We start from the raw sequence: 24,349 nt of genomic DNA, 5'->3' as shown, positions 1-24,349 counted from the left end.
TAAAACCCAAGTAACTCATACGACTTTGTTTACCATCCAAAGCCCAAGCGAAAGGTTAGTTTGTAAGCTCTAGTTTTTATATATATTTGCTTTAGTTCTTTGATACAACTACTGATTATATACAATAGATTATCCTAGTTGATATGTTTTAAATTTTTAGCCAACACTAAGAATAGCAAAATGTATACTATGTGTAACAAAGCAATAAATATTTAAAACAAACAACGACATTATTGCTTTTTGGGAGGTACATTATCAGGAAAGACGATTCACACGAAGCTTGTCAAATCATTTACATTAAAGCTCTATATTTTGGTGAAAACATCTCATAGTATTTAGGAAATGAAAACTAATCACGTTTCAGTCATGTTTAAAAAGTAATAGACTAAAAATATTGCGTCACTCAAACTTACAAAACGTTCCATTAGGTTTCGACACTATTGTTTTGAGAAATACATTGCACTGCATTCAAACACTAGATTACAGGAGTATAAAGCGTTCACCATTTTGAAAATATTCATTAATACTGATAATACATTTTAAGTATACAAACTACATACAAGTTACCATGTTCGAATGCCACCGTTACAAATGTATATACACTTACTGAGCAGATATTACAAAAAATTACACAACTTATATTACAATCAAAACTATTTACAACACACCTATTTACAATACTGTACACTTTACAATAGCACCGACTCTTAACTACATAACATTTGTACGAGGGTTAAAGCTCAGTCTTGTTTCCCACTGGTCTACTGAGTATACGTGGACATTTTTGGTCCTTCCGAACCGGATTTTTACACAACCATACTAATACTGATATTATAATGATATAAACGTAACAATGAAGCCAACGATGAAGACCTTACCCTGTGCTATACAGCGGGCGGTCACATGTCCGCCGAGGGGAACAGTAAAGTCGTCGTCAGGGATGTACACTCCGCTGCTGCCTGTGCTTGGGATGTCGCCTCGGCTTGGTCCGCTCGTCGTCTGCTCATCGCTCACAATGAGATGTATCCTCTCCTCTACCTCTCCAGCGGCATTGCGAGCAGTACACGTGTAACTTCCCTCATCATCCTGTGTAGCTCCCTTGATCTCGTACACTGCTCCCTGAGCCGTTTCCGGTGTAATAGACTTGGGCTCACTGAAATTCATGAATACATACAGCTGTTGGTTAGTTACACAATTTTATCAAGTTTAAACATTCATTCTAGATATACTTTTGTATTTAGTACGCTTGGGATTATTTTTTTAATTAGATACCTGACAATAAAAATAAATGTTTTGTATTGGCTAAGATTTGATAAAAAAAATGGTTTTGTATTGGCTAAGATTTGATAAATAAAATTGGAGACAATTTTCCTTCAGTTTAACATATTTACAAAATATAATCGTTGGAGTGACAATAAAAAAATTTAATTAAAAAATCTGCTCAATAATTCACATAGTTTATTAGGTTCATATCCACAATGCAGAAGTAAACCATTTAAAAAATCCAAGATAAGGTTACAATATAAGAATAAGAAACTTTGATAATTCAAATTTTTTCTTATATTGAGTCAAATAAATATTCAAACAAATTTAACAACTCAACAGAAAGATTAAAATTCCCCTAGTTATGTATGACTAATGAAACTCAAGGTCTACAAGCAATACTGACTAGAACTGTAGACCCGGTTGGTGTTTGGACCAGACGACGGTGGGTGCTGGGTGACCGTAGGCCCGACAGTCTAGTCTGAACCGTTGACCTGGCGACACCTTCACACTCTGACCCGGCGGGGTGATGGTGATCAAAGGCATAGAGTGGACGACCAGCTCGGCTACGGTCGTAGCACTACCCTCGGGGTTGTCCGCTGTACACAGGTACTGGCCTTCATCTGCTCTTGTGGCAGAGTTGAACCTACAACACATGTCCAGTTGGTTATTGTCTTTGGAATGCTAACAAATCAAGCAAAAGCCTTTTTCACAACATTCTACACTCATCCTTCACTCATATTCGGGTTTAAATATGCAACTAGGTGGCATCCTCATTTCATAATTCTATTCATATGCTCTATTCTTGGACCTGTACTCTTTATTTTGTAAATAAATGACTTGTCTAAAAATGTCTCTAACAACCTTATATGCCGACGATACAACTGCAGTTGTCAAATCAAATGATTCAGAATTATAGCTGAAACTTAAACAAGCCCTATCGGACCCCCCCCCCTATCATGTTATGTTATGTTGAGCCCTATCAGGTTCAACATTAAGAGTCTAAAAATGAATCAAGATAAAACCCAATTGGTAAAGTTTTGTACTGCTCAGGCAAGAGAGTTTGAATACCTAAATTAAGCTGTTCATGATGATGCAAAATTTCTCGGTTTGTATGTAGATTCAAATTTAAATTGGAACAAAAGCACTGAAAATATAATTAGTAGATGGAATTCGGCATTTTACCAAATTATTTTATGTTTATGAAACTCAATTGACTTAAAAACTTGTTTGATGTTATACAGGGTGGCTGAAAAGTAACTTGCACCCCCCCTTAACTTTTCAACCATTTGAGATATTTTAAATCGGTTTGCGGCAACCTTCTTAGATATGAGGGGCTACAATAATTATGGTCAATTTTGAAAACTTTGCCCTTAGGGGTAGCGGGGGTAGGGGGTAGCTCAAAATTTTTAAATGACAAGTATAGTCGAGTTTGGTATCATTTGACAGGTCTTAACGAAACATAAACATTGACATAAAGAAAACCAAAATCGGTCCACTAATAACAAAATGGCGCCCTAAAACGTTTCAAATCCAAATAACCATGAGGGTGGGAAAAAAATTAACTTGCACCCTCTTTAACTTTTTAACTATTTTAGATATTTGAAATTGGTTTGCGGCAACTTGTTTGGATATGAAGGGCTACAATAATTATGGTCAATTTTGAAAATTTTTCCCTTAGGGGTATCGGGGGTAGGGGTAGCTCAAAATGTTCAAATAGCAAGTATAGTCGAGTTTGGTATCATTTTGTAGGTCTTGACAAAACATAACAATTAACATAAAGAAAATAAAAATCGGAGCATTAATAACAAAATGGCAGCTAAAAATGATTGAGACAATGGTTATTTAAAGTAATTTTGAACTGCCATTTGTTATTAATTGTCCGATTTCTATTTTCTTTATGTTAATTGTTATGTTTCGTCAAGACCTAAAAAATGATACCAAACTCGACTATACTTGCTATTTGAACATTTTGAGCTACCCCCTACCCCCGATACCCCTAAGGGCAAAATTTTCAAAACTTTGTTATTAATTGTCCGATTTCTATTTTCTTTATGTTAATTGTTATGTTTCGTCAAGACCTACAAAATGATACCAAACTCGACTATACTTGCTATTTGAACATTTTGAGCTACCCCCTACCCGTGATACCTCTAAGGGCAAAATTTTCAAAACTGACCATAATTATTGTAGCCCTTTATATCCAAACAAGTTGCCGCAAACCGATTTCAAATATCTCAAATAGTCAAAAAGTTAAAGAGGGTGCAAGTTAATTTTTTGCCACCCTTATGGTTATTTCGATTTGAAACGTTTTTGGGCGCCATTTTGTTATTAGTGGACCGATTTTGGTTTTCTTTATGTCAATGTTTATGTTTCGTCAAGACCTGTAAAATGATACCAAACTCGACTATACTTGTCATTTAAAAATTTTGAGCTACCCCCTACCCCCGCTACCCCTAAGGGCAAAATTTTCAAAACTGACCATAATTATTGTAGCCCCTCATATCTAAGAAGGTTGCTGCAAACCGATTTAAAATATCTCAAATGGTTGAAAGGTTAAGGGGGGGGTGTAAGTTACTTTTCAGCCACCCTGTATAGTGCATACTTCTATTCAATTCTTCAATATGGCATTTAATTCTGGGGCTTTGCATCAAACTTTGATTTTATTTATGAGATCCAGAAATGTTTTAAAGAGTAATTCGACATTTGCACCATTGAGAACATCATGTACACAACATTAGCATTAGATAGAGATAAGACTGGGGAACAAGCTGGTCTAGAGTGCAGGGCTTTGGTATTTGAAGTTCTGGGTTTGAATCCTACTAATCACCAATGAATTTTGCTGTGATAATACCACAGCCCTCTAGGCCTAGCCTGAAGTAATATGTAAAAAAATTCTGGACTCCAGCTCAGCATCATAGGATGTGACGGTAGAACATAATAAAATAGTAACAAGGCCAAGGTTTGGACCTTTACTAGTAAAAACATTAAGAAATGTTTGTGGTGTAGATACACACAAATTAATTAAATTCCATGTTGATGGCCCCTGGATTACTATCTATGACTATAATTATGGTACAATACCTCGTCAAGTAATCCAAATGTCGATTGTCAGGTTACGCCGTAAATGCGGCATCCTCAGGGTTACAAAACATGATAAGACATCGATGTCACACGCACACAATAAATACACGAACACGAACATTTCATTAACATTGATAGGCCTATCACACGCACACGACACGGACGGTCCCGGCGCAGGTAGTAGGTTCTACTATCAATGTTAATTAAATGTTCATGTTCGTCTATTTATTGTGTGCGTGTGACATCGATATCTTATCATGTTTTGTAACCCTGACGATGCCGCATTTACAGCGCAACATGTAGGTTGTTAACCTGACAATCGACATTTGGATTACTTGACGAGGTATTGTACCATAATTATAGTCAATTAATTAAAAACTACATTAATGGAAATGGACATGCTTTAGTGTAAGGACAGTGATTATTTGATCACTCTCACCGCAGTACTCCGCCTGGAAGCTGTTCCACCTGGCGAGACAGTGGAGTCCCGTCCACTCTGCTCCAGTGAAGCGTCGGTTCCGGAATTCCCTTAGTGACCCGACACTGGAACAAAGCGCTTCCGCCCTCGTTGACAGTCTGGGACGCCCTTGGGTACAACTCAATCTCTGGAATCTCTCGGCCTGAAAAAAAACAAACAAAAAACGTAGGATTACAATCTTGTTACATAACAAGTACATCTATTGGACTTGACTACATGAGTACCGGATCAGATTCTATATTCTGAAACAAGGTAAAAACTTTAAAATCATGAATTATAGTAAAAACTTTGTTTATTTATTACTAATTGTTATGTAAAATACCTCCTATTATTCTTTAGCAAAAACTCACCATCACCAACAATGTTGGTGTGACAAAGCTGATATAATCACATCGATAGTCGTAAGTGGAAGTTTGGTTATCTTGCATCCGATATTTCGGACATTCGAGCTCAAAGTGTTAAAAATCTAGGTATATACTTACGTTCCACTTCCAGAATGCTGGTTATTCTGTTGAGTCCTCCAGGTCCATCAACTTGGCACACGTACACTCCTCGGTCTCTAACTTGGACGTTCTCTATACGCAGAATCATTCCGTCAATCTGCAAACAAAACCGATAACTATATAAAGAGCATGTAACATTTTAATTGAGCAACGTTAAATAATTTTTAGTGAAATCTTGGTTAGCGAATAGCATCCGTATTAGACCGTTATTAGATAGGAATTGTTTCAGGTGTTCCACTGTAAGAATCTTTTTTAGTCAATCTTTTCTCTTTAACCATGAATACACCCCAATAACTTAGGGTGGTAGTAACCAAGGCTAAGGTAGCAGACTAGTAGTTAGGAAAGATACCTAAGGACACTGGATGGTGGAGTAAAATAGGAGCAGGACGTCAAAGGAGAAAAATTATCTTGGGCATTAGCAAGTAATTAGACTAAAAATTAAGAGACTAGTATGGGCTGTATACAAAATGTTAATTAATTAGGTAACTTTTGGACTGGAATGGTTTAGTGTAGATACTTCAAATTTTTATTGATTCAGTTCTAGCTACTCATTACAGACAAAAGAGGAGAGATTTTGTAGAGAGTAGGGTTCTACGTTCTTTTTATTGTTTTATTTCAACCTCAAAATGTGAATGAGTACTTTTTAGCTGCAAGAACAACAATCATACCCAACAGATTTCAATTTCATAGATTAACATCTTGATAAACAGTGATTAACAAAACAATAAAACATCTTGTTTTTAATGTGGATGTCAATGTTGACACGGTTTAATTTTATTCATCTCTTCGCTGTGATGAGTTCTGTGAGTAGTTGATTACATTTGTAAATAAATAGGAACTTTTAGTGTATTGATTCATCAGGTTTTGTAGTGTAAGTAGCTATTTTATTTATTATAACTTTAAACAGTTACAATTAATACAAATGTTTTTGTTTTAAGAAATTTGACAACCATAACTATATGCTGTATAAAATATTCATTATAATCTATCCAAATAAATAATTTCTTTATAAAAAAAAAATTAGACAGGTTAAGAGTGCATAATATAGACAGAAAGTAGCTAATGGCTAAGTCGCAGTTGTTGTTTCAATTTTTTTAATACTGGGTATTATAAAAAAAAAACTGTTTAACAATTGTTTTTTATGAAAATAAAATCTTCACAAAACACTAGAAAATTATGGTTACTAAAGATAACTTAAGGAAAAAAAAACCCATTATACAATAGGTAAGGATTGACTCAAATCCAAATCCACATAATTTTCTTAAAATTTGTTCTTTTAGGCCAAAGTTATATCAGAACACAGTAAATTTGAAGAAGTATTGAGCTCTGATGCATTCCTAGACAAAACAATGATGATTGAAGTGTTGTTTAACCAGTCTAGACCCCACATTGTTGTGAAAACTCCGAACCAATTTGGAAAGACAACAAACCTCGATATGATCAAAAGGTTTTTTGAAGTTCAAGTTTACCAAAATGGAAGTACCATCACTCCTATATTGACAGATAATTACAAGATATTTTCAAAGCCATACAACAAAACTGAAGGTTTTGATTTCTTGAATATATTTAAGAGGAAGAAGTTTGTTCAAGATCATTTTGGACAGTATCCTACGATATATTTAGACTTTAAAAGACTTGTTGGGGAAGAAGGGTTTCACTTTACGAAAAGATTGATTGAGTTAATCAAACAATTATTTTCTAACCACAAATACTTGTTAAAAAGTGAACGACTGAGTGAGAAAGATAAATTAGCTTTTGAACACAACTATAAATTTCTACCGAACATGTCTTACTTGCTCGACCATCCATTATGGCATCAAGAGAGATTGAGAAATTTGGCAAAACTCTTGGTGAAACATTTTGAGAAGAAAGTTATCTTGTTGGTAGATAACTACGATTCTCCTACACAAGATATAATGTTTGAGAGGAAATCACGTTGGCACTGGGTTCCAGAGAAGATAGGAGAACATCTTGAGGAAATGATTCAAGTACTTGTAGATTATTGGGACTCAGAATCAGATCTGATAGAAGTTACCCTTATAAATGCTTCAATACCACCAGTGTATGCGTTCGGTCATTTTGACTCAGAAATAAAACATTTATCTTTCACAAGCAAACATGTTTTTAATGAGTTTTACGGTCTTCAAGAAAGTGAACTGTTAATATTAGCAAGGAGATTTGGGATTACAAATAGACTCAGTGAGATTAAAAATTGGTATGGTGGATATAAAATTGCAAATAGTAGTCAAGAGATATTTAACATTTATTCAGTTCTTAAGTACTTGGAATCAAATCAATTTAGTAACTATTGGGTTAAAAAACAGAACATAAACATAAACGTAATCAAACAAACATTAAAATCTAAACACTACCCATTAATCAGTGAGAAATTTAAAACACTTTGTGATGGAGGAAACATTACAATACCGAATAAAATAACTGGTAATCATATTTACCAGATTAGGTATATTGTCAACGACATTAGAGATTTCTCAATGGAACCAAAAAGTTACCTTTTGTTATTTAACTTATTGGTAGACCTAGGTTTTTGCTCTGTCGTGCATAAGATAAATTCAGTTTTGACAATAAAACTTGTGAACGAAGAGGTTAAAAATGAATTCATAAACATACTAGACGAAATCAAAAGGTAAAATAATCCAAATATAGGCTGATTTTGAACAAAACATCTGTTAAGACACTGTAAACAATAATAGTAAGTGTATTTTAATCAAATAAATGGTTTCAGAATCTAATAGGAAAATTTTTCATGATTATGTGCCTGGTAGTAGTCACAATTTTTACATTTTTACAAGAGAACGGTCCTAATCTTATTGTCATTGTCCAATCTAATGGCATTCTGTTTTTGGAAAGCATACATATTTGAAAAGCCCGTCAAGAGAAAGCCATTGATCAGGATCAAACCAGCATCCTTAGGATTTTTAACGATTATTTTGATCCTGTAGCTCTACACTTAATTCTTTTTCCCTGTCCTTTGATCAACACATATATCAGTAGTCTGCAGTAAGGTTAAAGTTTTTAGTTTTTACTATAGACAATTCCAATAGGAAACTCTGGCTATCACCTTTGACTATTTATAGACTTCTGTATCCAATAGTCAATGCTATCACTTAACACTCATCAGCTGACTACATGAATTTTAAATTTTCAAACCTTGTTCGATGCTAATAAAGAAATAATGTCAATACAACCAAACATCACTCACCTTAGCATTAGGAGGCATTGTGTCTCCAGCCTTTGACCATTGTATGGGTCCACTGGCCACACACCTCAGTTCCGCTACTGACCCTTGCGAAACTGTCTGTCTGGGAGGGCTGATACTGATTGTAGGCTGCGGCCTGTAGAATACAAAGTAGATTGTAAAGTAATTACTAGACTTTAGCACTAGATTGAAGGATACAGGGTGGGGCAGGGAAATATCCCTACTTTTAAGATGGTACTGTGAGTAGTGGGGGTGTGCTGGAGGAATGGGGTTAGGCTCAAATGAAGCTTTTGTTTTGGGAATTTCTAAAAATATCACTATCAGTAGTAGATATGGCTTGTTCGAGTGACCAATGTGCTTTTGCACTCGAGATGTATTTTTTTCAAAAATCTGTCTATTGTTGCTGTGCAGCTACCATTGGCTGTCGGGTTATCGGGTGGCCTGTCGCAAAGCTATTACAATTTGGTGTGGGTGAATTACTTTCGTGTATGTGGTGGTGTATTGCGAAGGATATTTGGAGCTCAAAGAACTGTCCGGAGTCCTGAAAACATTGACCTTGTCAGAAGATCGATTTTGCATTCTCCTCAAGTTCTCCTTGTAAGCATGCATCCGCGCTGGCGTTGTCTAATCGTACTGTGCCTCGTATTCTCCATGAGGACACATGTTACACCTCCATCTATACAAGAGGGTAGTTGCTCATGAACTCACACAAAGGGACTGGCAACAACGAATGCAGGCATGTGAAATAATCTTAATTGCGGGACTACCTCATGCTGCTCGGGTTTTGTTTAGTGACGAGGCACACTTCCATATTCCTGGAGCGGGTAAATAAGCAGAATGTGCTCTATTGGAGTGATGCTAAGCCTAGGGTAGTTCAAGGGAAGACCCTAGATGCCTTGAAGGATGCAATTCACCTAGAATGTTGCCTCTTTCCACAACAAAAGCTTCACAAAGTTATAATGAACTCCAGAACCAGAATGCAGTAATGCATTTAAGATTAGGGACACAACTTGCAGGATATGCTGTTTAAAACCAAGTAAAGTTATATTAAAATAAACTCCCAGATGTAACCTTTTAATCTCAATAAAAAGTTTGGCTCTAACATTTTTGGTTGTCTTTTAATTTACCTTTAAAATTAGGGATACTTCCCTGCCCCACCCTGTATAAATATAAGGGTGTGAATAGCATTTTTAAACAAATCAGGGGACTTAATTTAACAATTTTTTGACAAACTTCAAGAGTAACATTATGCAATACTGAGCAGTAAATTTGATTGTTTCCTCACGTCACTATGATCATAGACTAACCATCTCAAGTGGCTCTCTCATCCTATTGTAAAGGTTGAAGCTGGATTTTCTTCTCTATTTCACATTGGTGACACTGGGCGTTAGTGTTGACAACATTTTGTTTCTATTATCAAAAGGTTGATAAACTTAATGATTTGTACTTTACTGTTTGCTAATATAACTAGAAGACAAGTAATTATTTAGGATTGAATTGTTTTATTTGGTTAAACCAGGTTTTAAGTAACTGAATTAACAAAAATCAACTTGTAAACAAAAATACCGTTCCAGCAACAATGGACGGAACTAACAATACAATCTTCAGCTGATCCATGAGAATGAAATATCTACCGAGGGAGTATGTTTAACCTATGCTATAATGTATACAATATTTACACAATACCACAGCATCATTGACTAATGTATGGAATGTCTACTTCAGCATTAAAAACAAAGTGAACAAGTCACACACGTTTAGCATGAAATAGATCATTACGCCTATAACAGAGTTTATTAACTGAGAAGAAAGAGAACATTTTTTAACAATATTACACTGACCTCTGAGGCTGGTTGATGTTGACTCTGGCTCTGGTCTCGCGCAGTGGAGTGCCGGTAGATCTGTCCACTGCGGCACAAATGTAGATTCCGCTGTCACTCGGCTGAGGATTGTAGATGGTGAAGATGCCGTCAGCGTCTCTGGCGTTGGCCGACAACTCTCCATCCTGCCTGGACCACTGTAGCCTACGAGCAAATGTGAATTGTAAAACTAGTGTAACCAAGAGTCGTGTGATATTTGTCACAATTTAAACTTTAACAAAAAAAAAACTATTTTATTTTTAATAAAAAAAATTTTCTTAGGTACATTGTGAAAATTATGTTATTAGATTTAGTTACCAACACACATCTACTTGTACTCTAGCTCTTAGAAATGTATTTTTTTTTTAATTAAGAATTTATTGTGTTAGTAATATTACAAGGTAAACAGATCCAATAATCACACTTATTAAATACATGGGCTTAGCTAAAGCACAACAATTTCTTACTTTACATTTTTTTAAATTTTTCTCTTCGCGAAACATATTTTTTTTTACACACGGAACCTACTCAATATAATTTTTATTTTTACTTTTCTCTAGCCAGTATTACTAATTGGAAGAACTTCAAAAAAGACAACTCAGTCCAGAATTAAAAATTAAAATCATAACAACTTGTCTTCAGATTAAAGATATACCGTAACGTTCAGGCTATACATACTAAAGCAATCCACTTTTTTATTCAGCTAATATTTTTCAGCTTTTAGTTTTTTTATTTTAATTGTTGGGGACTGTGAGATTCTTAGTGAAAACGAATCGTAGTGGAAACTGTTACATCATTGACAGTGGTTTTCTTTAATAATGTGAGTTTATAAATTTGTCAATCCCGTGACACAATAAAACATAAAAAAATTTGAAATTACCGTATGTTGCGAGGGTTGGAAGCAGTACATTCCAGCCGCACTGTTTCCCCGGTTGACCCACTGTAGTCACTAGGCTGAATACTCAAACGGACTTCTGGCATCGGTGGAAGAGTGGGGGGAGCACCTACAAAAAGTAATTATGAGGCAATTAAAAACGTTTATAAACAAATGTTAACTAAAGTGATTTGCTTTACAAGAATGCAAGCAATGGTGCATTTCTATTTCTATAAATATAGTAACTATAAACCTTAATTAAGATCAATAATTGGTGAATCTTTATAACATTTTTTTTTTTAAATAGTTTAATGATGTTATTATAACCTTTGAATCACCAATTAACACTGATAATGGCGTATACACCTGTTTTTGGTAACCAACAGATTGTAAATTTGAAAATGAACATTTCTATTGATATTACTTGGTTTGGTTGGTAAACACAAATTAATTATAACTTCTCTAATGTAAACTTACATGATCAGCAAAAATATTATTTTGTTAAAAAAAAGAAATGTGGCTGATTACAATTTTTCAAAGGGATAGAGTTCAACTAGCTTAAATGAAAAATTTGAGTTCATTGCTAACAGATAGGTACATAATAAAAAGGCCACAAAACAACACTGATATTCGTCCTTAGGGCTTTTTCAGAGAGAAGATAAGCTAGAACAAAATACCAGTTTTATGTATTTTTGCCTTTTTTGTGTCCATTATCCTCTGGACTCTCTTTTATCAATCTTGCTTCGCTCTACTTTATTCGTTTAAAAATAAATTCTTAACTGCCAAAAGCTTTGAATTATTTTTACTTACTTCTCACATACAAAGACACAGTTTCAGAGTCATCTCCTTCAGAGTTGATAGCCGTACAGGTGTAAGTGCCTTCGTCTTGCAGGGAGGCATATGGAATGCGGAACACGCCACTGGCGAATGATGACTGGAGAAAACAAACAATGTTAAAAATATCACCATTGTTTGATAATTTATTAGATAACTGCTACATGAGAATAAAATACCATATGAAATGGGAATACAAAGTTTAGTGAGACTAAACAATATCTTCGTGAAAAGTCATCATTAGAATAATTTGATGTAGCAAATAAAATTGAGCTACCCTTGAATGCTACTGAGTTACGGTATTAGTTTTTGCAAGTTTTAAAGCATTGGCAATAACAAGCTTTACTGTAACAATTGGTAACTAATGACAAAATAAGGAACAGTAAAAGCATTTAGTAGCTAAAATAAATCCAGATTGAAACATGGCGTCAAAAGAGAAATTACAGCATACAAACCTTTTAGGAAATGTAATCCATAGTAAAGAGTTTGAATTAAATTAAAACAACAAAGCTTCAAAATTATATCTTGTTGACATAAGTACAAAAAAAAGTCAAGTTTCGATCAGAAGCACTGGTATTAGACAACATTTTGAATGTGACAGAATAATATTAAAAAATCTGAATAACGAGAAATGTTTGGTTTGGTCATGTAAAAAAAAATACTGTAGAAAGAGTGGCAAAAATAGAAAATTGCAGAAAATGGAGAATTGAAAGAAGCGAGATAACATAAAAGAGGAATTTCTGATAGGGAAAACTCTACTGTAAGTGAAGAGGAGAAGCTTTCGTCAGATACAAGGACTTATCACCACATTCAGAAGACAAAAACTGGAGGGTGAAGAAAAACGGATAAACAACATGGCTAACATTCTCTTAAAACTTTGAACACAACGTTGTTAATTCAAATCAAATGTTTTTAAATAGTTTTTCATCTACCTGAGGTGGCAGCCTGCTAGAGCGATCTCCGACCCACTGCAGTGTTGGGGCTGGCACTCCTGTAGCGTCACAACGGAACTCTACTGGCTCACCTTCCCTTACATCCAGCACTGAGGGGGACACAGTCACCACGGGGCGTACTGGCTGCGAACCTACATAAAGACAATTGTTATGGTAGTAGAATGCAAGACACACTAGTGTTAAGTGACCAAGTTTGCAATACCATTGCTTAAGGTTGATTTACACTCATCAGTTCCACATCAGCTGCTTTACAGTCAGAAATGTATTTTTTAAATAGGTTTCCCGTTGTGCTAACTACACTCATCCGGCGCAGTTCCGACCCAGGTCCGTCAGTCGCTCCACCGGCATCTGTCATTCAATTTGAGATTTATGCCCACCGATATTTTAGGATTGTTCTGACGTTGTTCTTCCACTTATATTCAGATTAAAATACACACCTAGGTGGCGATGCTGCCTCAAAAGAAATAAATGATAACAGAGTTAAGTATCCTATACAACAAATTTCTTTCATACATCAACGTTGTTCTTCAACTTTTTGTTCATACTTTCCCTCCATAGCTGATAACAATAAGCCAATGACAACGAATTGGATGTAAACAATTTTCCTAAAGTTTAATTTGTTCATAGTCATACATGTTAAAAATTTTTGAATATTTTACCATGTTCTACTATTTAACAATAAAATAAAATTCTTAAATGAACCAAACTGAAAAGAATTACGATAAACAAATGTCACCAACCTTTGCGAACAACCAACTCCTTAAAATGATCTCCTTCAGGAAAGCAATAAAGGTAAAATTTTATTAACATTAGTCAATAAACATCTATTTACACTCACAGTTTAAAATTTAAATTTACAGAATCATTCTGAAATAGCAATAGGTTCTTGGTGAAGTGTTTATTTGTGCAAACCTAAGAGATTTAATTATCTCCCATCTGTTTAACAAAGAGACTTAGAGACTGAGACACTGGACATAATATTTACATTGAAGGTAGCTATGCTCTATCCCTTTCCAAAAAGTTATTATTTAACAGTAATTGGACATGAAAAACGTGTTACACCAAGTTTCAGATTTTACAATAATAAAATGAGAGGGACTAGTGTTTCAAATTAAATGACAAATTCTACTCCAAAAGTTTACCTCCAACATTGAGAACTGCTCTTTCGCTGACATACTTGAACCCATCAAAAGCCGTACAGAGGTAAGTTCCAGAGTCAGAAGCCTGGACCGACTTGATCAGTAACAGACCCTTCTTGTCATCATAAGCTCGTCCTTGTGGTAAATATCCGTTCTCTTTGCTCCACGACAACACCACAGGCTCCTGGGGATTTAGATACTTGCATTAAAATGCTGAAAGTTTTAAAATTGTAAATTCATGTAAAATGTCTTTAAAATATTATTGTAGCAGACATGCATGTAGCTAGGTCTATAAAGAAAAAAAATTAATTGTGCTATCTCTAGGAGTGAAAAATAAGCCAATTATTGATAAAATCCTGAACCAATAATATTTAAAGAAGCAGAAGACACGGATATAAGACAAATATTCGTGGGGGCTTCCGTTCTTGGGTCTTAATTGCAGGAGTAAGAGGCAAAAGTAAATGGCAAAGACATTTTTCAGCTATTGTCATCACAAAAGAAACTAATAGTGGAGACTATGAGGTAAACTGACACTGTAAAATCCATTGAACACAAGGTAACTTCTTAAACTCATACTTTTGTTTTCGGACGTATATGCATTATCTTTTTTCACAAAGAGTATTAAACTAGTGGAAGAATGAGGAAAACAAGATGGTTTTGGTAAAATGTAATTTGGTATATATGAATTTACAGATTACACTTTTCAATGAGATTGCACCTATTCCTGACCAACTTTGAATGATGAAAAGTTCTCTTTTTTAAGAAAGTCAGAAATTTCATAATGAAAAAAATGGAAATTCGGTTTTTAATACAAAACTTATACTCAATGTTTAATATTACTAAATCCACATGGGAACAGATATTTCGGAAAGGTGAAAACAATATGTAACACTAATTATAAGAAATATTAAATATTGCATTCAGATAACATTTTTATCCAAAAATGGAATTTCCCTGAATTTACATTAAGTGTATTTACTATCGCAAATATTGGTAGACTTACTGAGGACACAAGGGATCTGCCAGCACAGCGGAATTTGACGTCGTTTCCGGCCTCGATGACAATCACTGTAGGTTCTATGACACTGATGGAGATCCTCGGTTGTTCTGGGGTTGGTCTCGGGGAACCACCACCTATCACACATACTTGGATTAAAACCATCTCAACGTGCATTGCAAACAGTAATGATACATACTGAGAAGATCTTGGATTTAAGAATTAGCTGAGCTATAACAAATTTTGTTAGGTGCTTTGTGCATTTTAGTTGAAAGTAAACCATAAGGAGACTGCCGAACAAATAACAGTTGAAATGAAATCATTTATCCCTGAACTGTATTTGTGAATCAAAAAACGTATTTACTATGGAAATATATAAATTGTAATTTGTCTATAAAATGTATTGAAAAAATATAAAATTTCATTTTTTTATTTATTTTTTATTAAGAAAATGCATAGATGATAAAAAGTCATAAAATATGCAGAGGTTCTATTTAAAAGCACAACCATAGGAAAAGTAAATAAAAAACTACTTGAAATACTAAGGCTGCGGCCACACGGGCGTTTTTTTCATGCAGCGTGAAAACATGCGAGAAATTAGATTAGCATTGAAACAAATAGGCGCCCCCTACTGCGGGAAAACACACTGCGTGTGGCACTCCCCATTACATTTAATGCTGCTCATATTTTTGCGTGTTTTCACGCTGAGTTTGTTCGTGAAAAAACGCTTGTGTGGCCGCAGCCTAAACGAAACTCAAACAGAACTTCTAACTACTATAACAAATGAAGGGTATGAACAAGCTAGTTTCAACTCTACTAGCACAATGAGTGATAGATATTAAAGCTCACACAGATATTACATGTAAAGAATTACAGCATAATAAAAGATGAGATGGAAGATGGTAAAGTGTTGATTTTTTTATTTTGCCAGGTGCAAATCTTTTAGCACATGGGTTGGTAGTTTTTGAGACTAAAATCGAAGAAAGTTTTCAGAATTGAACTGGTGATCATCTAAACACTAGGCGAGCACTAGATCCACTCTAATATAAGCTATACTAGCTTTTAACAACTCAATACATATGGTTTATTTTGTTGTCATTGGAAATTACTTAGGTTTATAAACTTTTACAACTTTTAAATGTATTCATTCATAATCATTAATACTGAGGCAGGTGATTTTATTCTATAGAACATTTAAACGTTCAAACAAACAATGTTATAAGAAACCTAAAAAAAAAATAAAGTTAACCAAATAATTTTGATATGTAAAGGATCCTTATAACGTGAAAGCGATTTATACGAAACACTACTCCTCCGTTAATAATTGAGAGATTTTTACAAACGAGGTGTCAAAATTAATTATTTGTTGTGTAGACGCCCCCTTTCACCAATTCCTGTAATAAAAGTCCTCGGGCGGCTTTGCCCCACAGGCCATCAAAATCCCAATGTATTTCTTATGAAGAAAAGATTTTGTTTACTTAAACAGACGAATAATTTGTATTCATAGCCTACTAAAACAGCTGTTTATAAAAAATGCATGATACACATAAGAGCGTTTGTTTTCAGAGTGAGTTCATTTTCATTTTCGATAACTGGAGTGGAGTGATTTATTACATTATCTTTGAGTTGACTCTTTTAAGTCATCGGGAATTATGACTGTTATTTGTTTTGAAATAACATCTGGAATAGCTACTTTGCAATTGCTCGAATTCAAGCAACAGGTGCACTAGTTTTATTTATTTAGTGTTTAGTGATAAAAATACCAACCATGAAGAAATCTACACCCAAAAACAAAGCAAGTGTAATCAAATATTGGAAAAACAAAAGTAGCCAATTAAATTACTTAGATTTTTCAACTTTCAAACCAAACACACACAAGTCTAAAAACTGTAAAAAACTTTTTAACAACTTGAAGTGCAATACTGCAAGTATGCAGGTTAAAAGAAGCAAGTGAAGAGTGTAGCAAAAGATGGTAAAGCAAAAGAAAGAAATAAACAATTTGGGAGATGAAAGAGAGTAAGAAATAAAACCAAGATAAATCACAGGAGACAGAAGAGTTAATAAAAGGTGGACGATTCAAGAGCTTATTAACAAAAATAAGCTTAATGATGTGACAACACAATCAATTGACTGATGATTTTAAAAATCCTGGCCTAACAGTGATTTAAAAAATCAATGCCCTGTTCTTTCACTATTCTACTATTATTATTGTTCCTAGACTAATTATAGGAGAGTTTTGTGAGTAGATAACAGAGACAAAATATGATATTTTTCAACAGATGAAGAGCACCAACATAAATAAATACCATGTTTGAAAAGAATATATACACAAACACAACACAGAATTGAAGTCATTACTGATGATCAAATGCTGTAAACTGTCTCTTAACATGAGTTATGTTTTATGTTTTGAAAAATAATTTAATTTGACTTGATTATGAAACAGATTTAATTAATATTATTTATATGCAACACCAAACCATAAATAGTACTATGTAAAAGCTTTGAAAAACAAAACCAATGCAAGTATACAGCACAACTTTCAACAAATAATGAAATTCATGAATGGCAAAAACATCATCAGTAATGCATGAACCGTTGAGGAATCGTGAAACTTGACAGTACCGAAGCACCCGAAAGTGAACATCGTTACTTGCTTGAGGCGATGTCGATCATGGAAGACAAAGATCCGAGGACTCTTCCATTTTCACTTCGCACTCGACAAGAAATCATTTTGAGGTTAGGTCTAATCTGAGTAACCAGCTGTTCTTCTAGACCCCAGTCGTGAGCTATCCTAGAGGTTTCTAGGTCTCCACTCATCAAATTCATCGGATAAACCGAGGGATCGAACGTTTCATCAAACTCTATTCTCAACTTCTCGCTACTTTTGTACGAGCAGATGAAAGTGACGTAGTCGCCGACAGAGGCCGTCACCTTTTCTGGGTACAACTTCATCATGATTGAGTCTAGATTGGATATGAAACAGGCACAATGAGTAAACATGCATTAGGCATAAGGGGAGAAAATTACTGATTTTTTACTTTACGTGCAAAGAAATAATACCATGCAAATTAATAAGCTAGAGAATTATTAGGCTATGTTTTATCAGAAAAGTATTAAAAGTATCAAATTGTATAAATAAATAGGCCTACTAATATTTCTGTTTCCTCCAAAACTGATTCTTACAATATTAAAATACCGTATAGATTTCTAATTTATATCTTCAGCTTTATAGTGTCAACAGGACAAATTAGATTTTGGAAGTTTATCTACTGAGTGCAAAGTTAATACCAGCATTCACCTACTGGCTGGTAAGCATTAGCATATTCTTTAATTGTTTCTTTGTTTATATATTGCCTTTGTGTATGTAACTAAAATTGTTTGAACATAACAATAAACATGTAAGTAAAAGAAAAATCAACTCATAAAAGACTGAAAAAAAGTCTTTATAAAACTGTAAAAAGGTGGATTCAAACATAAATCCTTGAAATTAGAACTGAAAATTAACAATACGCAAATTATTTTCAAAAGAGGGCAAGAGAATAACCAACAATAATGCAGATAGGTTTGGAATAACATGCTGTTATAATGTGCAACAGGTAACTCACTGATGATCCTGTCGCAGTATATTCCACCGTAGGGCGACCTGCATGTGCAGACGACCTGTTGTTGTGGACCGAGGGCGCAATGTTCTTCATTGTTGTTACAGGGACACTTCTTACAAGTGTTGTCAAAGTCTTGATAGTAGCCTGTGCTGCAGGTCTGAAAATATAACAAATACATATTTTATTGTAAGAATCTGCGAAGGAAGGAATGCTTGGCTATCTAGGTGGTCAGTCCCTGCAATCCAAGAGGTGTAGGTGTCTGCAGGTCTTCGATTTTTTCTGGTCAGGTCAGACAGTTGGTCTTGAGGGAATGTTTTATGCCGGGAACAATTTTCGGGACAAACTCAGGTCACTTCAGACTAAGCTGATCTTTTATTTTTCCAATCGCAGAAAGCGACGAAGATCCACATTTCAAAATTGAAAATTGGCAAAACCGTGAACATCACACACATTTATGATAACGAGAGGTCGTCCAGTGGTCGAAACTCGACCAAAAATATGTAATGTACTCACTTCTCTATTTTCACCCCACACTGTAAATAAAACATGTGATTGGAGTTTCTTCCATTTGTTTTGATTTTCTGTTTATATTTTGTTGTTATTTCGTCACCAGCATGGCAACGCATAAGATCCATGTTAATTTTTTCAAATTTTTAAACTCATTTTTTGTGCTTATCTTTGAGCCTATTTAAATTTATAAAGGGATTCTGCACACCTACAGGAAAATAGCTTTCCAACGGTATGCGTAGATTTTCCCTACGATTCACACGAGCTGAGAAAAAAGGTTTTAAAGAAACATGCTTGCCTATTAATATATAGATAGATAGATAATGTTGTTGCCCGTTGCCGTGAAGTGAACACATATGTTCACAAGTCTGCTGTGACTGCAGAAGATGTTCTTGATTTTGGAATGACCTAGGAAAACATTCAAGATTTCACTTTGACTACAGAAGATGTCACTGCAATAAAGGATATATTATGCCCAATATTATATATAAATAAACTGAATGAAATGACCAGAGCTCACCTCACAACTTGTGCCTCTGTAGCCAGGCGGACATCTGCAGACCTCCACCTCCGCAGCCACTGGACCTCCAGTACGCTGAGGGACAGCTGTGTCTAGACTGACATCACTCAGGTAGCTCTGCTGTGTGTGTGTGCTGCAAACAAACTCAGTGTTCCTCAGTGTCCTTGTTTGAAGGGAAACAGGAATAATTTGGAGGGAAAACTCCAATAAATTCGTTTCTTCCTTGAGAGGCCTCTATTTGAACAACCTTGAAGGTAGGCATCTACAGTCAAACTAGACCGTTGAATATCCCTCTGCAGGAGATGACTGCGTTGTTGAATTGGCAAAGATAGTGAAAGAAGATTGGGAAAGATAGTGGCTGACGTTTCGAATGTGTTGCAGCAATACATCTATGGAGCAAACTATACATCAACCAAACTGTATTGAATTGTTGAACTGTAGCTTGCCCACAAGATGGATTTCTACAATATATTTGAATGCAGCCACTTTCTTTACCAATTAATTCAACAATACGGTAATCACCTAAATACCATGACTTTACTGTATGTGTGATCAATTCATAGGTGGTTCCAAAGCTTAAGTTGGGCTCTAAACAGCTGGTTACCAAATTATTACATGGATTAATTTTATTGGTAATTGATTGGAATTTAAACCTGACTCACCAAGACTATTATTATTTTCTAAAACTTTAAACATTATTATAAAATATCAGTCATCCTCCCAGCTAAACAAAATTCTTTGGAGAGATACCTATACTTATTTGTCTTTTACGGTTTTATACTGAACTAAACAACATTAATTTTTCACCCCAATAAGAGCAACAACTATTGAATCACAATACACTTCCATATTGATAAATTGTCATTCAATTTCTAGTAATGTGGAAAGAACATACATTCTAATCCTAGGAAGCAACAACCGTTTTGGATCTTAACTGTGATCAATTCATCGCCAACAGTATTCCAAGCATATCAGTTTTTTAAGTAGAAAATTTAGTATAAAATTACAATACCTGTGCGTTGCTCGGATCAGGATGGCTTGAACGTTGGACAAGACACGCATCATCTCTGCACGAGAGGCAGGTCGCTGACCTACAGTCTGGTCTAGACGTCTCCACTTGTTTTCTTTTAGAGTGATGGATGTAGACTGTAACAGCCACACACCAATGTGTCACATAGGAATTTGCTAGACAGTAACTTCATATGGCAAACAGATAATAAGCTGTAGAAAGACTAAACTAACATTAAAAGAGCAGTAAAACTAACCATGAAGCAGTCCTTTTGGTTTACATGTTTTGCTAATAGTTCACTAGTATCACTAGGATAAAAATTCTTTGAAAAATATTAAGAAAGAAAAAATAGTTAATATCATCGTTGAAATCAAGTCCTTGACAAGTGCTAGAACAAACTCTGGCTACTTAAAAAAATGAATACTAACCCTAGTTACATCAGGCCTCAGTACTTCTTCATCAGTCCAATAGATGGACAGACTCGGACCCACGATGATCACGTCTGTGTCAAATGACGGAGGATGACTAGGTAGTGCGGAATATCTCTGGGTGAAGTTGAGGTTACCTCCGTAGGAAAGAACCTGAAAAAATTGTTTTAGGTTAGTAATCATTTCCAAATTCTTGACTTGGTAAATTACATGATGCTACTCTAATGTATACTTATATATATCATCATTTTTGCATAGGCTACATCATAAACGGAATTTAAAATGTCCGAAGAGAATACCGGTACACTTAAAACTAAAATACCTTGTTTCCAGTGAAGTCTGGTGGTAGGGACCAGAACAACCTCTGCTGTCGCTGGTTGTTGGCAAAGTCGTATCCAATCTCGTTCATGGCTGGGTTCAAAATGAAGTCTTCTTGAATTACAACTTGTCTATTCCTATAACGTAAATTTGACATTGAATAATTCTGAGAGGTACAACAACATGTTTCTAGGGGATTAAATATCTGAATGAAATCAGCCAACAATACAACATTTTACAGGATGAATTCAAATAAAACCATATCTGATACATTTCTCTTTTCCCACCCAACTAATAATAAAATGTTCAAAATAAAAAAATAAAAAATTATGGCACTGGGCTTAATAGATTTCCCATGTCATTATTAATGTCTAATCCATTTGCAGTAAAAAAAGTTCTCCTGAGATTCCTCAAAAATATTGAAAGAGCATCAACTTGAATTCACCTATATGGTTTACCATTATTAATACAAGGAAATAAAATTCTTTACTGAAACACTAAATTAGCAAAAAAATTGGCAAATTAAGGTTACTTGTGTTACTTTTGAAGTATGGTTTTACTACGGCTGTTTCCATGCTGCAGAAATTCGAGCACATCAGGTCATAGCGTCAAGCTAATTGAAAACCTCTTATGAACGTCCCACAGTTCCACGATCTAATCCTAAGATGTGCTCCAATCTCCGGCACCAAATAGCTGTTCTTAAATCAAACTGATCCACCCGTCAGTAGATAGCCAAAGCATTCATTTCTTAACTCTGACAATCAACAGGCCAATATATAATGAGCAATTGAAGATAGGGAACAACTCACGGATCGGTAAGTGTGAATAGATGGGTTTTGTCAACAATCTGCATGGGGATAGCCTCCCGCAGCATGTTTGACGATTGACAATCGTTGGACACTCCGGAGCAGTAACACTCGATACAGCCGTCCAAGTTGGACTCGGACAGGTCGAATGTTCCGGGCCTGCACTCGCTGCATGACTGGCCTATCACGTTAGTCTGGAAAAACACATTTGATTTATTGAAAGTGAAGAGATTAATTATAGTATGGTTTTTAATGGGAAATACTTAAGTACATATTCAAATCTCCCAGAGATTAATGCAACTTTTATGAGATGGTTTAATTTAGTTACCAAACCATAGGCCTACTGATCAAGGTAAAATTATGACTGACAAGGCTGGGAAGTTCTAAAAACACAAATTAAAATTCATTGATGTCAGGGATACAACTCTTAAATAAAAACAAAATTCTCATCAAACTACTATTCAAAAAAGATCTGTATTGGAAAGAAATATCGGGCTAAGGGGTTGTGTAAAATCTTGTTGTTTCTAAAAGCCCCTGAAATGAAATTTTCTAGGTAAGCTAACTGAACTACTGTACATCTTTCTAAACTTCCCTTATCAACCACACTCACTTTCCTTAACGGAAATTGTGATATAAATCACTGAACCACATGCTACAGAGAATGAAATTTTAGGTCTAGGTAAAATGATTTTTTGAAGGCTAGACCACATGCTTCTCAGTGCTACATAGATCTATTAGGGATGAACATTTTTATTGTTATTCTTGTACACTAGGATTAGCTGTAAAAATATAGCAACATAAACAATAATTCCCTAGTGTTGAAATATCTCCAGAAACAATCAAAGTGCTATCATTGTAGCTTCCCATTTCATAATTGGCCGTAAGCAGGAGAGTAGAGTTCAAATGTTCTAAGGTCTACGCCTCGTTATCCATAAAAATCTGCAATTTTGATCAAAGAACTTGGCTATGTTGTAATACGAGGATTTGAAAATCTAAATAATTTTCACATATTATTATGCAATGTCAAAATAACTCCGTATTCCAGATTTTATTTGTTAAATCAGAATTAAACCCGACTAATTCCCTCTAATCCGAACGCAGTCCAGTCCCAATATTTACAGAATAGTAGGACTCTACTATATATATCAAATTCACTACAAACCCTCAATAACTTTATAGACAAAAGTAAACTTACCTTGCAAGTGCACTGATTGGCTTGCTCACAAGTCAAGCTAGCACTGCCTCTAGGATCACAGTAGCAGCCGTACTCCTTAGTGCAGGGAACACCAGAGGCAGGATTGCCAACATAGCCGTTGATGCAGCGGTCGCATCTGTTGCCTTGCGTGTTACCCCTGCAGTTCTGTCAACAAAAGTCTTCATTATTGTCTTATGTAAGAGGCAATTTGTCTCAGACTATACACATTTTAAAAGAAAATATAGTAATGGATTATTTTAATTAAAAAATACAGTACTAAACTTGCACATTTTCCCTTTTTACATGGGATACTATTATTTTTAATATGGTAGCTGGAAGGGATGATCTATCATCTATCAATGTAAACTGTATTCAAAACATTTAACAAACTAAACCCTTCCAAATTTAATGTCTTTGGCAAAAAAGGATTCTGCACCAACTCACATTTACGAGAGTTAGAATATACAAATAATAATGAATTAATGAAATAATGATTTATTCCACCATAATTACATAAATACAAATGAAATAAAAACTCGGAATTACGTTGCCACAGCATGCAGTTAATGTGACAACAAGGTATCTTGGCACTTGTACAGTCAACTAACATTCATTAACTAAGGCGATTATGTTCCTCATGTTAAATAATCAACCAACAAGAGTGAGTAGACTGCAGACAATGATACTAGCAACTGTTTGTATTTGTTATTGTATTCAATCAAAATTTTACATTGTGTCAATTCATGCTGTATACATA

General features: G+C 34.8%; 1 protein-coding gene across 1 annotated transcript in view; it reads right to left on the bottom strand.

Annotated features, from left to right (window-relative positions):
* LOC128992711 (basement membrane-specific heparan sulfate proteoglycan core protein-like) overlaps window positions 1-24,349 on the bottom strand; it is a 385,028-nt gene that overhangs the window by 43,795 nt on the left and 316,884 nt on the right. Inside the window, exons 39-56 of the mRNA XM_054416431.1 lie at window positions 23,593-23,757; window positions 22,401-22,591; window positions 21,596-21,728; window positions 21,274-21,426; window positions 20,849-20,982; window positions 19,837-19,969; window positions 18,813-18,966; window positions 15,211-15,341; window positions 14,211-14,391; window positions 13,048-13,199; window positions 12,092-12,215; window positions 11,288-11,411; window positions 10,390-10,572; window positions 8,552-8,684; window positions 5,308-5,425; window positions 4,787-4,967; window positions 1,670-1,909; window positions 879-1,153 (exon numbers count right to left, since the gene is read on the bottom strand). Of these exons, the coding sequence (XP_054272406.1) occupies window positions 879-1,153; window positions 1,670-1,909; window positions 4,787-4,967; window positions 5,308-5,425; window positions 8,552-8,684; window positions 10,390-10,572; window positions 11,288-11,411; window positions 12,092-12,215; window positions 13,048-13,199; window positions 14,211-14,391; window positions 15,211-15,341; window positions 18,813-18,966; window positions 19,837-19,969; window positions 20,849-20,982; window positions 21,274-21,426; window positions 21,596-21,728; window positions 22,401-22,591; window positions 23,593-23,757 (2,905 nt within the window). The remainder of the gene's footprint in view (window positions 1-878; window positions 1,154-1,669; window positions 1,910-4,786; window positions 4,968-5,307; window positions 5,426-8,551; window positions 8,685-10,389; window positions 10,573-11,287; window positions 11,412-12,091; window positions 12,216-13,047; window positions 13,200-14,210; window positions 14,392-15,210; window positions 15,342-18,812; window positions 18,967-19,836; window positions 19,970-20,848; window positions 20,983-21,273; window positions 21,427-21,595; window positions 21,729-22,400; window positions 22,592-23,592; window positions 23,758-24,349) is intronic.

The sequence above is a fragment of the Macrosteles quadrilineatus genome, unplaced genomic scaffold (genome assembly GCF_028750875.1).
Source record: "Macrosteles quadrilineatus isolate MER2022 unplaced genomic scaffold, UCM_ALF_1.0 Scaffold_4__1_contigs__length_99947679, whole genome shotgun sequence".
Lineage (NCBI taxonomy): Eukaryota > Metazoa > Arthropoda > Insecta > Hemiptera > Cicadellidae > Macrosteles > Macrosteles quadrilineatus.
Note: the sequence above shows the minus strand (reverse complement) of the source record. Positions and strands in the feature narration are given on the sequence as shown.